At 35.3% G+C, this 18,266-nt stretch overlaps 1 protein-coding gene across 10 annotated transcripts in view; it reads right to left on the minus strand.

Moving 5' to 3' along the window:
* Clock (clock circadian regulator) overlaps positions 1 to 18,266 on the minus strand; it is a 119,865-nt gene that overhangs the window by 33,119 nt on the left and 68,480 nt on the right. For all 10 annotated transcript variants that reach the window (XM_021262328.2, XM_013073953.3, XM_004849703.3 and 7 more), the window contains 2 exons: positions 6,253 to 6,342; positions 1,970 to 2,090 (listed from right to left, as the gene is read on the minus strand). In XM_021262328.2, coding sequence (XP_021117987.1) covers positions 1,970 to 2,090; positions 6,253 to 6,342 — 211 coding nt within the window. The remainder of the gene's footprint in view (positions 1 to 1,969; positions 2,091 to 6,252; positions 6,343 to 18,266) is intronic.

Here is an 18,266-nt window from a genome sequence, read left to right on the forward strand (position 1 = left end):
CTGCTCCTACTTTCTTCTCTAAACCCAAATCCTATCATCTGTACCACCTCATCTTCACTTTGGCCAAAATGACTTAGAGAAATTTCCAAGCAATTTCCCCTGTGCTTTAACTTGTGTTTGTGTTCATTCTTTTGGCATAAAGTACTTTTTTGCCAGGGGAAGAACTTTTATGTAACAGCTGTTCAGCCAGGCAATTAGCAAGTCGTTTAACTAAGCTTTTTTCTTTTCCTGTCAAAAAAGTATTGCTACTATCCTTACCTCTGATTTTGGAAACAAGAGCCTAAGGACTATCTTTCTGGCAAAGACTGACTGACTGACTGTCTCACTGTCTCTCTCTCTCTCTCTCCCTGTCCTTTCTTTCTTCCTTTTTCTTTCTCTCCTCTTTCCCTCCCCCTCCCCTCCCCAACCCTCCCCTCCCCTTCTTTCCTGATACTATGGATTGAATCCAGGGCCTTCACACTATAGCTTTTGTTTACTTTGAGACAGAGAATTGCTTAGGGACTTTAAGTTACCCAACCTGGGTTTGAATTTATGGTCCTCCTGCCTCAGTGTCCCAATCTACCAGAGGCTTAGATTCAGTACTCCATTCAAAATTCTGCCTCTGTGAGCATCTTAAAGCCAATTTTTTTCCCCCTGTCCTCCTGCAATTTCTTAGGGCCCCAACTTTCTAATTCTCTCCTAATAATATTCTATATATCAATCTCAACTACTCAAGCAATTCTATTCAATCCATGACTTTGAATATTACATGGAAGCATATAATAGGCTTCTAAATCTATTATATTTAGCTGAAATCCTTTCTCCTCAGTACTGGATTTGATTGACTTATTGGTCAAAGTCATGCAATTTTGATTAAAAACAATTATACATAGCATAAGCTCTAAATGGATTCTCCAGGTCTCTAGTTTTTCTCAACTCCCCCTGAAAGATTATCCATTCATATCAAAGACATACATATATATAAACTTCCATATATAAATTTTATATGTATATGTGCTAAGTGCATGCATATCAAATATTAGTATATTACAGAATTTGAGGATTTAAATACAAAGAACTTCTAAGATGATTAATGCCATTATTAGAAAAAATGGAATTTTAAAACCATAAAAAAGATAAACGATATCTAATAGCTAATGCCAAAGAGTGATGCAACAATTTTGAATCTTACATAGTGTAAAACCGAGTGAAGAAAATGAAGTATTCTACTCAAACTGATTTGCCCAGTGAAGTGGAAATATCTGATTATACCACAACATTTTGGGTTTCTTGATCACAGGGACTATTTTGCACTATGCTTGGCACTTTTTAATAATATAGCACAAGTGCCTGGCACCCTAGATATAGCCAATAAAAGATTCTTAAATTCAGCTTAACAAATAATTTTTCTTTTTATTTAATAATTTTTAAAGAAATATAGAAACTGTCCTCACAGTTTGAGTGCCCAATTGATTAACAATAGGGGCCAGGGATTTAGCTCAGTGGCACTGCACTTGCCTCCCAATTGATTAACAATAAGGAAAATGAGACTGTTTCATTTTCTCTTATTAAATACAATATTTAAAAATTAAAAATATATTGCCAGGTTCCATTTCTGTGTAACGTATGGCATAACTGTAGTACAACTATTCATATTTATTATAATAAACAGGATATTTTATTATAGTCTAGAACAGATTTTAGACTTTAAATATGAAAATAATTCCATTTCATAAATCTTTTTTAATATTTAAAAATTACCTAATAGGGTTATATGGAAAAATGTTACATTTTAATTAAGAATGCCTTTTTCAGGGCTGCGGATTTAGCTCAGTGGTTCCACCACCTGCCTCACAAGCTCAAGGTCCTGAGTTCGATCCCCGGTACAAAAGAAAAAGAAAAAAAGAAGCCTTTTTCATAAACTTTCAAAGGTAAAAGATAATGCTATTAAATATAACATTTGAATTTTTGCTTAACAGTTACTACTTACATTTTAAGTATTCAGGAGTTAATGAATCACTTTCCAGCAGATGGGTAGAGAGTATTTTATAAAACTCTGAATGTTCCCCTTCTGGGATAAAATTAAATATACTTTGATCTACAAGATCAGACTGAAAAAGAAATTTTTTAAAATAAAATAATTGAGTAATTCAAGAGGCATTTAAAAATGTAAAATTGCTATTAAACAACAGAGGATCACAGGATTTTCAATTATCTGTGAAAACCAACACACATCAAGTTACAGATTACATTCCTAAAAACCAAGACTGAAAACTTGGAAGGTGATTACCACTACCTTCATGCCTCTGATACCAATGTCATCAGATTCATGATCAATATAACCTTGAAAGCCTGATTTATTATTTGTAAAGCTGTTTCACCAAATTTGAACATTTTAAAATACAACTGAGCTAAGAGAGTTAATTGGCCACAAAACACAACTTTGCAATTTCTTCAAATCTACATTAAACAATGGGACATTCATGACCACAAAGGACAAGCAATAGGCTAAATGAAGAGGATATTTGACTTTGGGATACTTTAATTGTCCAACATGTTCTTTCATTTTCATTTCATAATTTTTAAGCATCTATCTTATACTGTAAACCACTGTCAAAAAGTCTTGTAAATAAGGGCAACTAATATGTTATGCATAATTCTTGTTAATTATACGGCTTTAATCAAGAGTCATTAATCAGCGATTATGTGACAACTGTCAGGGTGACTACTCTATGGGATGGCTATGGAATCAAAGATGGTTATACATAATAAATACCTCCTAACCCCTTAAGTACCAATGGAAACTCCAGTGACTTCACATTTTCTACTGAGTCCAGTCCATTCTACTTGATTTCTCTACGTTTTCAAACTGCTCTGTGGAGTCTTAGAGATACTGAGGTGGTATTCTCAAGGGCAGCGGAGGGTAAGGGAACGAGAAGGAGCTGTGAAGGTAGGCTACATTCAACCAGAGCAGTTCCACGTTCTTGTGCTCCTGTTTTACACATCTGCAGAGAGCATCACTGCTTCAAAACAAAAATAGTAACAACAAAAGAGTGCCACTGGGGATGGGGAAGGTGTACTTGCCATACAAGCCACACATTCACATTCTTTCTGTCTTTTCTCTTAGCCCTCAAATTCTGCCCTGTTAAGTGGAATAGCCTTTCTCAATTTTCAGAAAACTGTATCCTCCATCTTTCAAATTATTTTCTGAAAAAGTATTCCCTTGACATAAAAATCCAAAATAAAAATAAAATTCCTTTAGTACTTACTTGTATCATTCATTTCCCATAAAAAGACTTGCTATTTTAATGTCTACTTCCTGTTGCCCCATAAATGAATAAAAGGGCTCCACCTCTTAAATCTTTATCTTCCTCCCTTCCAATCAAGGCACAATAATTCTGTGCCTTGCATATAATAGTTACTAGTATAATAACTGATTTTAGACTAAAGAGTTATTTGATAATGGCTTAAGGGTTAACCACACCAAAAATGTAACTGGAAACAAATGCGGCTTTTCAGACTTCCAGTTACATTTAATAAAGAATTCTTCTGGAAGTCTGAAAAGCCTTCTAGAAAAAATTAAAAATTCAGGCACAAGTAACAGAAATGCTAAACAACTGTTTTACTGACACTAAAGTACCAAAATACAGGTACCGATAAGAATGCAAAAACTAGCTGATAGAAAAATAAAACACAAATTTGAAATTAGAACTAAAACTTTCATTTTGAGAATGACTGTTTCTTCTATTTCAGCAAATTATGATTTGACCTTTTTTACCCTTTTTCTATCTATAAATTTATATGATATTTCCTATTCAGAGAAAAAATATGAATAGCTAATATCAAGAGTACGATCACAAGCTATGTTTTCCTACCACTCTGCTTCTCCTGCCACTTCATGAAGTATTAAACTTACTTAATGTCTCTATATGAGGCTAATCATACTTACTGTTACCATAACAACTATTCAAATATTGAGATAGGTCAGAGCGAAGAAAAGCAAATAGTAGCTATCTGGACCTTTTAACTTCCCTCAATTCTATTCTTTTTTTTCACTCTTTTTTTCTGTCTTGGTCTTGATGTGCAGTTCAGGCTGGCTTTGAACTCACTATGTGGCTCAGGATGGCCTTGAACTTGAAATGATCCTACTGCCTCAGCCTCCCACATGCTAGGATTACAGGCATGTGCCGGTGCACCCGGCTACCGTCAATCATTTTCATATAAAAACTATTGATTTAGCTATATGACATATTTCTACATTAGATCAGTATTATCATTTAGTGTAAATTGTAACTATTGTAGTTATCTTTTAGGTAGACAAAAGATAGTTAAACAAATGACTCCTACAGACAACAGTTGCTTAAAAGTGACTCAAGGCTCCCTTGAAAAAACTGCATATATAATTTTGGATATTTTTTGCGGGGGGCAGTACTGGGTTTGAACCTAGGATCCTCCCACTGAACTGGATCCCCAGCCCTTTTTATTTTTTGAGACAGGGCTTTGCTAAGTTACTAAGTTGCCCAGATTGGGTTCAAATTTGCCTCTGTCACTGAGTGCAGAGATAGGCATGTGCCATCATGGTCAGCTTGGATATAAAATATTTTTAGCAATTGTATTCCTGGGTATAAGGTACAAAAATCTTGACTTTTTCAAATTAGCCTTCTCTGTAATCATATAACAATAACTGTGCATCAGATAGAGAACTAATGAACCCTTTCCCTTTAGTTATTCAATGTGGTGGAGGGGTAAGATTTATAGGATGAGGAGGATGTTTTTTGCCTTGTTCTATCACATCTCTCTAAATCATCCTCCTTAAGATACCTTTAGTTTTTGGCATACCACTACTAAATAAAAAAATTATACAGTTTCTACAAATATATAACTGAAAGAAAAACCAATACAATTTTATATGGTTTAAAAGCATGTAATTATACTTATTAATTACTTAATCATATAGAGGGATTCTTTTTCTTTTTTTGTTACACAAGGATTTTTTTTACAAGTTTCCTAGGAGAATAAACAGAGGGAAGGAAATACTGCTTTGCAGTATCTCTTTGTGGCGTTCACTTTGCAGTGTTAGAAATTTTCAAAAGAAAGGAATATTGAATAATTTACAAATGATATAATAACAGTTATACCACAGGTCCCATCTCAGATAATAATATATTTAAATAAAATATGTAAATTCATTTTTAAAACCATCAACTGCAGCACAGCACATTAGCATGGTGTTTGGGACAGAACAAATGTTCAGTAAATACATGCTGAGTAAAAAAAGCAAACCACAATTCAGGTATTCATCATCCCAATCAAAATTATACAATATACTTCTAATTCTTTATTTTTTTGGTCATACTGAAAGTGAACTGCATATGTTCATTACTTTATTATCCTTTAAACTTAAAAAAATTTATTAGTACATATTTGCAGTACATAATGATTACATTTATCATGGGGAATTGGCACATGTAAATAACACATCTTAATTCTTTTAAAAATCCCCTTTCTCTCCCATCTATCTCTTGGTGTCGTTCCTTTTTGTAAAAGTTCTATGTCCCTGTTTCCTATTATTTATCTTTTATTTTCATACTTTGAGATTCTCATATATGAGAAAACAAGTGATACTTAAAGCTTGTGTGTCTGTTATTTCACTTAACACATAGTTTCAAGGTGCATTCATTTTCTTACAAGTGACTCAAATTCTGTATCGATTATTTTTAGTGTTTTTATAACTCATTCTTTTTGGGAAATTATGTATGAGTTTTCCTACCTGCAACAAGTGTCTTGTAGAAATTTGGTTATTCTCATGATATGCTGTGTTCTAACAACTTCATGAGACCAATTAAAAAGGAAACACTGAAAAGTCAGCATTAGAATAAAGACAAGAAGAACAAGAGTTTCTTCAAGTAACAGCTGAATATTGTTACTACATATTAATTAGTCATGACTGATCTGAGAAAACAGCAATGCTAAAAACAAAGACATACTTAAGGCTGGGTGTGGTGGCACATTTCTGTTATCTCAGCACTTGGGAGGCTGAGGCAGGAGGGTCACCATGAGGTTGAGGCCAGCCTAAACTACATAGTGAGTTCAAGACCAGTGAGACCCTCAAAAACCAAAAAAGCAAAAACAAAAACAAGACATACTTAAGAGTTTTCATCCCCACCCTTTAGTCATTTTTAACACTGTACTAAGTACAGGTCCACTTTCTAGTGCTTTAAAATATTTAAAACAGGCATTAAATAACAAAGATTTTAAGATTTTTATACTTACTGGTAAGTGTTCAAGTAATGAAGTTACACTCTCAGACACATATATTATACTTCCATCTGTCATGATTGCTAAAAAAAAACCATCAAGAGCCTGAAATTAAACATAATGGTCAGTTAAATGAAAAGAAAAAAGTATTTCACAGGTCAGAAATAAGATAAATGACAAGAGACTTAATGCAATATCAGGTACTGTCATAATGCTAGCTTTTTCTCTTTATAGTACATTACTATGTATTTCTGTGCATCTTTACATGCTTCTGCGGGGGAAGATCACTCTTTGGTTAAAAAAAATCATTCTCCAGTTATCTGTTAGACAACTAGTTTCTAAGGTTAGGGAGTTAATGTTCTGTCTTTACTGCCATGTATACTATAAAATCCAACCATAAATACAGTATGGTTTATTTAAAGATGGTAACATTTCCAAAGTACACATGCTACCAAGAATATGTCTTAGGCAGACAAAAGAACACATTACTGTATTATTATTTTGGATACATTAAGAGAGAAGTGTATGATTGAAAGGTAGGAAGCTACATGAGGAATAAAGTGAATGGAGTGGTAGGAAATGAAGCTGAAAAACTCTGATTTGGCTATGGCCAAATCATGAAAGGTCTTGAATACCAGGTTAAAACTTAAAAGATTTTCTGCTGTACACAATGGGAAGCCAACAGAAGATTTTAGGACAGGAAGTTCTGTAATGAGAGTAGTAGTCGTGAAGATGTAAAATATATTTTACAAATAACTGAGTCCGATAAGTCTCAATAGCCTTTGGGATGATTAGGGAAATTAATGAGAATCTGAACTAAATTAGTAGCAATAGGAAAAAAAGAAAGAATTAGTTAAGTACTAAGAAATATGAATGTCTTCAAAAGAGATACTGAAGCAAAGGATACATGACCTAATAATAAAGCAATTATATTCTTTTATTTTTCAAAGTTATTTTTATTTGAGAATCCTAGGCACCTAAGTGACAGCTGGAGAAATGAGAGCTTCAAAACAGAAAAGTATGTCAAAGATAAATCCTTAGAAGAATGGCCTGTACATGGGGATGACGTGAAAGAAAACTGGAGAAGACAGTGTCACACCCAGAGAGTAAGGCAACCTTGCAGGCTGGAGTGTGTGGCCTGGGCACCAACAAGCCTTGGAGGCAGATGTGCAGGAAGCCTTAAAGAACAAAGACAAGACAATGGTCATCTGGAGAAGAGTGCCTCGCTGCCTCACTCTATCCGTCCCCCAAATTCCTCAAGGCAATACTACCCTCCTCCGCTTCCCTTTAAATTCTTTATTCTCTGCCTGCTCTGCACTGACTCCCCTTTGGACTCAGCCTGCTCATAAGTACACCAGCATTACATAAACAAGCCTTGATTCTCATACAATGCCTGCCCCAGGTGCTCTTTCTTTAATATAGACAGAATATACTGTTAAGAAGAAAATGGAAGAGGATATGACAAGGCCAGTGAAAAGAAGGATGGTTCAGTGTAAAAGATCAAAGAGGACAAGAAACAAGAAAATAAGAAATGACTTTTGGTGGTTTTTCAGAAGAGTTACATCAACAGGAAGGTGACTCAAACTGCAAAGTGTTTAGAATGAGTGAATGATCAAAAGCTACCATAGCCCGGGGGGGGGGGGGAGAAAAGAGAGGAGAGGGGAGGGGAGGGGAGGGGAGGGGAGAGCAGAGGAGAGGAGAGGAGAGAAGAGGGAAAGGAAGGCTGGCTAACAGTTTTAAGGGAACCAGGTATCAAGTAACTGCATTAAACAATACCAACAACAAATGTATGTGCAGCCTAAGAGAAGGTCCAGGGAGAAGCTGATGATCATTTCTCATTTAAGTAAAGAACTTTCTCTCAGAACAGCAACCTCTGAGAGATCCATGTGTATCTTAAGTCATCCTAGTATCTGAAACATCTAATCTATGTGTGGTAAAAAAATACTGTAGTATATAAATTATAGTCCTAAGAATAAAAGCAACCTCTAATTCTAAATAATTGTTTAATATGCAGCAACTGTCATCCCTAGTAGTGGTGGAAAGAGATCTGGACAGTAGAGAGAACTCATACTGAGGAGATACCTATCTTTTACAATGGCTCAGACAGACCCAATTTTAGTTACTTGGGAGACAGGGTGGTTAAAAAATCTTAGAATGTGAGCCAATCCATGAATTACTAAAAAGTAGTATGATGCCAGTATTATTCAATTAATAATTATCTTACTACTACTACTTTGAGTAGGGAAAAAATGATGTTAAGAAAACTACACTTTTCTCATGTGAAGCTAGACGGTATCACCTTAGAAAGCAAAGTGAAGTTCTCTTCTGTGAAGAGAATGAACTTAAATCAGAACTCTATAAATAACTTAATCCAACTTCTAGTTCTAAAGTCTGTTTTCCCCTTCTTTCAAAGCAGGCAGAGAATAAGCAGGAAAGTCTCCAACAGCATCTTGCCAAAGTCTTGACATAAAAAAGGAATAAGGGCACAGACATCTTTTGAGTGTAGATTTAGAGAGATGTGAAAGACTAAGACAGAGAACATCCCCCTCCTCATTCTAAGACTATGACTCTTAACCCTCCCAAACATTCTATAACTAAAGGGAAAGGGCTCAACAGTTAAAAGTCCTTGTCTTCTGACTTGATATCTATCTGACACACAGTGACTGGGGAAGCTTGCAACAGAAGTTCTAGGGACAGGTAGAGATATTCTTTGTGAATTTGCGACAAAGATGAGGCTAACACACAGCATTACTCCATCCTGTGTGGATTACTGGAGAGCTTTGAGCTATATACTAGAAGATGACTTCACATATAGATGCTTTAAAACGATCTGATCAGGTCAAACTGCTCTAATTGCCTTCCCTATTCCTAGTCTTCCAACAGTAGAAAGAGTCCTTAGCCAACAGATGCAGGGGTGGGGGACAATGGAGAACTGGAGAGAGACAGCCAACACATAAGTTGTGAGCGAATTTTAAAACCTTGATTCCAGATCTTCCATTAATTTGCTATCTGACTGTGGACAAGCTGCAACTTCTGCAGGCATCATGGTAAAATTAAGTTTCAGCTAAACAATCTAATCTCTTCTACTTCTGGGAGCAGCTGTAACATTCCAAGATACAGCCTACTTCAGAAAATTCTGCTGCAAATGATATGTAGCTTGCTTATTTGTAATCTCATCAATGTGATTAGCCAAGTAAATCACAACTAGGCTATAGTCTAGCCAAACGAATTTGACCCCAACAAAACTAGTTCGATTTGTGAATCAGATTTTCTTTTTTTTTAATGTTCATAGAACTGGGTCACTGTTGAATTTCTTTTTTTTTTATTAAATTCTTTTATTGGTACATTGTAGGTATACAACACAATTACATTTCTCATTGGGAATTGTACCTTTACATAATGCATCTTGGTTCTTATTTTTTCCCCATTCCTAGCCCTCCCTTCACACCCTCCACCCCTCCCTATTTACAAAGACTTTATTTCCATTTTTTCCATTTCTCAGCATTTTTCCTTTCCCTTCTTTCCTTTCCCCTGCCCTTCCCACTACTCCTACCCCTCTGGACCTTTTCTTCCTATTTTACATTATCGATTATTCATTCTAATCATTGGTACATTTTAGGTATACAACATAATGACATTCATCATTGGAAATTTGCACCTTTACATAGTCTCTCTTGGTTCTTATTTTTCACCCTTGCCCAGCCCTCCCTTCAACCCCTCCAGTCCTCCCTATTTACAAAGATTTTGTGCCTATTTTTCCATTTCCTCATATTAATCCCATTCCCTTCTATCCTTTCCCCTAGCCCTCCCACTTCCTACCCCTTTACCCCTTTTCTTCCTATTTCACATTACCTATTATACATTTAGTCCTTATTTACACTTTCAGTTTCTCACACCAGAGAAACTATTCGGTATTTACACATGTGTCCTATTTATTTCACTTAAGATTATCGCCTCAACATGCACCCACTTAGCTATAAATGTCTCTAATTTCTCATTTTGTATGGCTGAGTAGTACTCCATTTTATTAAAAAAACGCACACTTTCTTTATCCAGTCTCCAGTTGACGGGCATTTGGGCTGCTTTTAAGTTTTAGCTATTACAAACTGTGCTGCTATGAACATGGGCGCACATATATCACTGTGGTATGATTCTTTTAATTCTTTGGGGAAGATCCCCAGCAGTGGAATAGCGGGTCAAATGGGACTTCCAGTCCTAGTTCTTTGAGGTATCTCCATACTGATTTCCACAGTGCTTGCACCAATCTACACACCCACCAGCAGTGGAGCAGGGTTCCTCTTTTCCCACAGCCATGTCAGCATTTGTTATTGGTTGATTTCATGCTAGCAGCCATTCTTTCTGGAATGAAGTGGAATCTCAGCATTGTTTTCATTTGCATCTCTCGAATGACCAGTGATGTTGAACATTTTTTCATGTATTTATTTGCTATTTCTACTTCTTTATCTGAGAAATGTCTGTTCATTTCAGATGCCCATTTTTGGATTGGGTCTTTAAATTTGGGAGGCCTGATCTTTTTAAGTTCTTTATAGATTCGAGATAGTAGACCTTTGTCTGAGGAAGAGCAGGTGAAGATTTTTTTCCCACACTGTGGGTTGTCTCTTCACACTGCTGGTGGTTTCTCTTGCTGTGCAGAAGCTTTTTAATAAGAAGAGATCCCACTTGTTGATTGTTTGTGCTACTTCACGGGCAACTGAGGTTTTGTTCATAAAATCTTCCTACACCAATGTCTTCAAGGGTTCTAGCTAACCCTCTGTTCCAACTGGTTCAGAGTTTCTATTTTAATATTTAGATCTTTAATCCATTTTGATTTTAGTTTAGTGCATGGTGAGAGATACAGGTCTAGTTTTAATCTTTGGCAAGTTGAAGCCCAATTTTTCTAGCACCATTTATTAAAGAGGCTATCTTCCCTCCAGTGAGGGTGTTTGGCTCCCTTGTTGAAGACGAGATGGCTGAGTGTGTCTGGCGTTGTTTCTGCATCTTCTAATCTGTTCCACTGGTCCTCAGGTCTGTTTCTTTGCCAGTACCATGCTGTTTTTATCACAGTAGCTTTGTAGTAGAGTTGCAGGTTGGGGATTGTGATACCCCCTGCCATGTCTCTGTAACTTAGAATTGCTTTTGCTATTCTGGGTCTCTTCTTGTTCCAAATGAATTTTTGGATTGTTTTCTCAAGGTCCATGAGGTATGCTGCTGGGATCTCAATTGGAATTGCATTAAATCTATATAGCAGTTTTGGAAGTATGGCCATTTTCACTATATTAATCCTTCCTACCCAGGAGCATGGGATGTCTGTCCATTTTCTGATATCACCTTCAATCTCTCTTTTCAGAGAAGAGGTCTTTGATTACTTTTGTTAGGCTGATTCCTAGGTATTTCAGTTTTTTGGATGCTATTGTGAAAGGAATTATTTGCCCTTTTTCTCTCTCAGTGAGTCTGTCATTGGTGTAGAGGAAAGCTATTGATTTTTGTGTGTTGACCTTGTAACCAGCTACTTGACTGAATCTGGTTATTAAGTCTAGAAGACTTTTGGTGGAGTTCTTGGGGTCTTCTCTATAGAGTATCATGTCATCTGCAAATAATGATAATTTGACTTCTTCATTACCTATCTTTATTCCTTTTATTTCTTTCTCTTGTCTAATTGCCGTGGCTAATGTTTCCAGAACTATATTGAACAAGAGTGGTGATAGTGGACATCCTTGTCTTGTTCCTGATTTTACTGTGAAGGATTTCAGTTCTTGACGATTTAGTATGATATTAGCTGTTGGTTTTTCATAGATGGCTTCTATCAGTTTGAGGTAGAGACCATCTATTCCAAGTTTTTGTAGGGTTTTTATCATAAATGCATGTTGGATTTTGTCAAATGCTTTTTCTGCATCTATGGAGATAATCATATGGTTTTTGTCCTTGGCTCTATTGATATAGTGTATTACATTGATTTTCGTATATTGAACCATCCCTGCATCCCTGGGATGAATCCCACTTGATCAGGGTGTATGATCTTCTTGATGATCTCCTGCATTCTGTTTGCCAGTATCTTATTAAGGATTTTTGCATCTATGTTCATTAGTGAGATTGGCCTATAGTTCTCTTTTTTCAGTTGGGTCTTTCTTTGCTTTGGGGATCAAGGTGATGCTTGCTACCAGGAATGAATTTGGCAGTATTGCTTCCCTTTCCATTTCATTGAAGAGTTTAAACAGTAGTGGCAGCAGTTCCTCTCTAAATGTCTTGCAGAATTCAGCAGTGAAGCCATCAGGGCCCGGGCTTTTCTTAGTTGATAAGTTTTTAATTACATTTTCAATTTCATTGGTTGATATTGGGTTGTTCAGAATTTTTAGGTCTTCCTCGTTCAACTTTGGTAATTCGTATGTATCTAGGAATCTGTCCATTTCTTCTGTGTTGTCCATCTTATTGGCGTATAGGTTCTGGAAGTAGGTATTGATGATCCTCTGGATTTCTGCTGGGTCTGTTGTCATTTCACCCTTTTCATTCCTAATTGCATGGATTTGGGCCTTTTCTTTCCTTTTTCTGACAAGGTTGGCTAAAGCTTTGTCAATTTTGTTGATTTTTTCAAAGAACCAACTCTCGGATTCATTGATTTTTTGTATCGTTCTCTTAGTCTCCACTGCATTGATTTGTCCTCTAATCTTTGTAATTTCCTCCTTTGTATGAGCTTTGGGGTTTTCCTGCTCTTCTTTTTGTAGAAGCTTGAGGTTCAGCATCAGCTTGTTTAATTGGGCTCATTCTGTTTTCCTAATATGCGTATTCACCGCTATGAATTTCCCTCATAAGACTGCTTTCATTGTGTCCCATAGATTCCGATATGTTGTAATGTCATTGTCATTTAATTGAAGGAACTGATTTCTTCTTTAATTTCCTCTGTGACCCATTGGTTATTCAGAAGTGCGTTGTTCAATTTCCACGTGTTTATGAAATTTTTTGAGTTTCTTTTGCTATGGATCTCCAATTTCATCGCACTATGGTCTGATAATACACAAGGGATAACTTCAATTCCTTTGCACTTACTTTGTGAATCACATTTTTTCATATTCAATCAGCAAATTTGGAAAGACTTAAATTAAGCATGTAAAATCAAATGTGAGCAAACATTTGGACTCAGAATGGAATATATACACATACACATACATATCCTTCATCTTAACATATGTAGTTGGACACATTAAAAATAAAAACTTGATATTAAAAATAAATGCAGTATTTTCAGGAATGTAAACTTAAAATCTATGAGGATAAGCATGAAAGAATTTATATTTTCAAAATTTTAAAGACATTTAAGTTTTCTGTTATTATAATGCCATAATCTCTAGAATCTGGTTCAACTTTTTCCTTGATACTTATGTACATGCACTTCAGTGATTAATAAAAATATCTTTCCATTATGAAGAAAAATTTGAAGATAACATTTTTCTGTTTAGTTTATTAACAACCAGGTAGTTTGCCTACATTAAAGTTATAAATGAAAGTAGATATTATACAAATTCTTTAATTTATAAGAAATTTTTCTTACCAGTAAAGCAAAGAAATTTTTATTAACATAGATGATCTTATTAAACTATTACACAAGAATATTATACAATATTTTCTTTGTTGTCGACAACAGTTTACGTGTTTTTATATTAAATCTAAAGAAATATTTTTGACACTGTCAACACATTTTTAGAGAAAAAAATCAGAAATTATTATTTGGTTTGTAAATTAAATATACACTAATTTAAAGAACTAATAGCTTGTCACAGAGCTGTACATTTCTTGTCATGTCTAACTTTCACTGAAAAGAAAAATCTGGTAAGAGGCAGTGTGCACATTAGCTGAGGGAATGAGATCAGAGGCCAGTTGGCCTGTAATAAATCCCAGCTGTGTCACCCTGGGTAAGTTTTAGAATGCCTCTGTTCCTTGATTTCCTTATGCGAAAGTAAGAAAGAAATATTAATGTCTACTTCATAATACTGGTTATTATGAACACACAGACACCAGTGACTACTGCATAATATGGTTGTGAGGATTAATAAGTGAAAATGACTTAGTTAATATGTGAAAACTTCCCAGTTATATTTCAGTTTTAAAGTATAAGATTAGATGTTTAAAATATATCTATATTCCAACAAATTCGCTAACATTTCTGCTGAATACATACTTATTCAGCAGTTAATTGTTCTAATTAAAGTATAAATAGAAAAACCTCAATTTGCAAAAAGACTATGTCGCTTCAGCCTTTAAAAAACATACAAAGACATCTAAGACACAATAGTTGAATCCTGTAAGACTAATAAAAACCAAACAAATAGGATAGAGATCAGGATATACTATTTTAAAACCTCTATATCCTTCAACTGTATTCTTGTATTCTTTCCATGTGCACTTCCTTTTATGTACCTATTTTTCTTGTCTTTAACTGTTACTTCCAAAGTAAACCGCCCATCTCCTATTATAATTTCATGGAAATTTGATACTAAACTTTGAATATTTTGTGTATAAAGATGATATCTGTTCTATTGTACATAGGAAAGAAAAAGTAGAAAAGTAAAATTGGTAGGTATGAGTGATTCAAAACTTTTTTAAAAATTTACTATATATGTCAAAATCGCTAAGAAAGTAAATTTTAAATCTTACACATGGCTTAGTATTATAGGTGATATATTAACTGGCCGGATTTTTTTTTTTTTTTGTACCTTTACATAATCTCTCTTGGTTCTTATTTTTTTTCCCCTTCCCATGCCCTCCCTTCAACCGCTCCACCCCCTCCCTATTTACAAAGACTTTGTTTACATTTTTTTATTTTCTCATATTAATTCTATTCCCTTCTTTCCTTTCCCCTACCCCTCTCACTTCCCCTTCCACTTTGCATCTTTTCCTCCTATTTTACATTACCTATTATACCTTTTAGTCCTTATTTACACTTACAGTTTCTCACACTAGAGAAACTGTTTGGTATTTACATGTGTGTCCTATTTATTTCACTTAAGAGTATGGCCTCAATGTGCATCCATTTAGCTATAAATGTTTCTAATCGCTCGTTTTTTATGGCTGAGTAGTATTCTATTTTATGAAACAACCGCATTTTCTTTATCCAGTCTCCAGTTGAGGGCATTTGGGCTGTTTCCAAGTTTTAGCTATTAGAAACTGTGCTGCTATGAACATGGGTGCACATATATCACTGTGGTATGATTCTTTTAATTCTTTGGGGAAGATACTTAGCAGGGGAACAGCTGGGTCAAATGGGACTTCCAGTCCTAGTTCTTTGAGGTATCTCCATAGTGGTTGCAACAGTCTACACTCCCACCAGCAGTGGAGCAGTGTTCCTCCTTCCCCACAACCCCGCCAGCATTTGTTATTGGTTGATTTCTTGATAGCAGTCATTCTTTCAGGGGTGAGAAGGAATCTAGGCATTGTTTTCACTTCCATCTCTCGAATGACCAGTGATGTTGAACATTTTTTCATATCTTTATTTGATATTTCTACTTCTTTGAGAAATGTTTGTTCATTTCAGATGCCCATTTTTGGATTGGGTCTTTAAATTTGGGATGTGATTGTTTTAAGTTCTTTATAGATTCTAGATAGTAGACCTTTGTCTGAGGGACAGCTGGTGAAAATTTTTTCCCACATGTTGTCTCTTCACACAGTCAGTGGTTTCTCTTGCTGTGCAGAAGCTTTTTAGAAAGAAGAGATAGAGATCCCACTTGTTGACTGATTGTGCTAGTTCACCGGCAACTGAGGTTTTGTTCATAACATCTTTTCCTACACCAGTGTCTTCAAGAGTTCTACCTAACCTAACCTCTGTTCCAGCCAGTTCAGTGTTTCTGTTTTAATATTTAGATCTTTAATCCATTTCGATTTTAGTTTAGTGCATGGTGAGAGATATAGGTCTAGTTTTAGTCTTTGGCAAGTTGGAACCCAATTTTTTCCAGATAAAGGGGGTATCTTTCCTCCAGTGAGGGTGTTTGGCTCCTTTGTCAAAGATGAGGTGGCTTAGTGTGTCTGGAGTTGTTTCTGCATCTTCTAATCTGTTCCACTGGGCTTCGGGTCTGTTTCTTTGCTAGTACCATGCTGGTTGTTTTTTTTAATCACAGTAGCTTTGTAGTATAGTTTCAAGTTGGGGGTTATAATACCCCCTGCCATGTCTCTGTTACCTAGAATTCTTTTGCTGTTCTGGGTCTCTTCTTGTTCCTAATGAATTTCTGGATTGTTTTCTCAAGGTCTGCAAAGTATGCTGCAGGAATTTCAATTGGGATTGCATTGAATCTATATAGCAGTTTTGGAAGTATGGCCATTTTCACTATGTTGATCCTTTCTAGCCAGGAGCAGGGGATGTCTTTCCATTTTCTGATATCATCTTCAATCTCTCTTTTCAGAGTGCTATATAGTCTTCAGAGAAGAGGTCTTTGATTTCTTTTGTTAAGTTGATTCCTAGGTATTTCAGTCTTTTGGATGCTATTGTGAAAGGAACTGCTTGCCCTATTTCTTTCTCAGTGAGTCTGTTGTTTGTGTAGAGGAAAGCTATTGATTTTTGTGTGTTGACCTTATATCCAGCTACTCTACTAAATTTGCTTATTAAGTCTAGAAGACTTTTGATGGCATTCTTGGGGTCTTCTGTATAGAGTATCATGTCATCTGCAAATAATGATAATTTGACTTCTTCATTTCCCACCTTTATTCCTGTTCTTTTTCTTGTCTAATCGCTGTGGCTAATGTTTCCAAAACTATATTGAACAGGATTGGTGATAGTGGACATTCTTGTCTTGTTCCTGATTTTGGTGTGAAGGATTTCAGTTTTTGACCACTTAGCATGATATTGGCTGTTGGTTTTTCATAGATGGCTTTTATCAGATTGAGGTAGAGACCATCTATTCTGATTTTTGGTAGGGTTTTTTTTAATCATAAATGCATGTTAGATTTTATCAAATGTTTTTTCTACATCTATTGAGATGATCACATGATTTTTGTCCTTGGCTCTATTGATACAGTGTATTACATTGATTGATTTGCATATGTTGAACCATCCCTGCATCCCTGGGATGAATCCCACTTGGTCAGAGTTGTATGATCTTCTTGATGATCTTCTGCATTCTATTTGGCAGTACCTTAGTAAGGATTTTTGCATCTATGTTCATTAGTGAGATTGGCCTTTAGTAAGTTTTTGAATAGGCTGTATGAGATATCAACTTCTGCAACAACAAGCAAAAATGCTCTGAAGTGTTTTTAAAAAATAATTTGGTCACAGAACATTTGCTCATTTCCTATTAAAAGTTTCTACTTAAAAAACAGCTACCTTTCAATGTATATTTTACTTTTTTATATTTTCCAATATTTCATTTGTTATTTTATTTTAGGCAGATTTCAATCTATTGTAGATTGAGTGTCCCTTTGCAAAATTCTTGTGTTGAAACCTAATTCCCGATGTGACTGTAACTGCAGGTGGGGCCTTCAGGAGATGATTAAGCAATGAAGGTGGAACTCTCATAAATAGAATTATTGTCCTTAGGAAAGAGGCCTCAAGGAGCTCTTCTGCCCTTTCTGCCACACAAGGATACTATCACACCATGACTGTTTATGAACCAGGAGTCAAGAACTCTCACCAAACATGAAGTCTGCTGGTGCCTTGATCTTAAGACTTTCCAGCCTTTAGAACTATGAGAAATAAATTTGTTTTTCACAAGCCACCAAGTTTACTGCAACTCACATGGACTGAAATACACTTATTTAATAATATCTAACATGTGATGAAAAATACTTTCTATTCTTTGTTAGAATGTAGTTGGCAGAGTCTCAGGCTAAGAACTCAGTAGATAAAAGTTTCTGACTTTTAGTAAGCATCTCAAAAGACTGAAATACTGAAAATATGAAAATCTGGTGCCACTTTATCACATAATATCATTTGCTTACAATACTTTGATCCATTTTACATTTTAACTGAATATATATGTAGATTACATTTACACAAAATTAAGACTTTCCAGTATTAATAATACTGCTAAAACTACACTAAAATTAATCAC

This window comes from Heterocephalus glaber, unplaced genomic scaffold (genome assembly GCF_053883595.1).
Source record: "Heterocephalus glaber isolate CG9 unplaced genomic scaffold, H.glaber_assembly_v1.0 deba00001509, whole genome shotgun sequence".
Lineage (NCBI taxonomy): Eukaryota > Metazoa > Chordata > Mammalia > Rodentia > Bathyergidae > Heterocephalus > Heterocephalus glaber.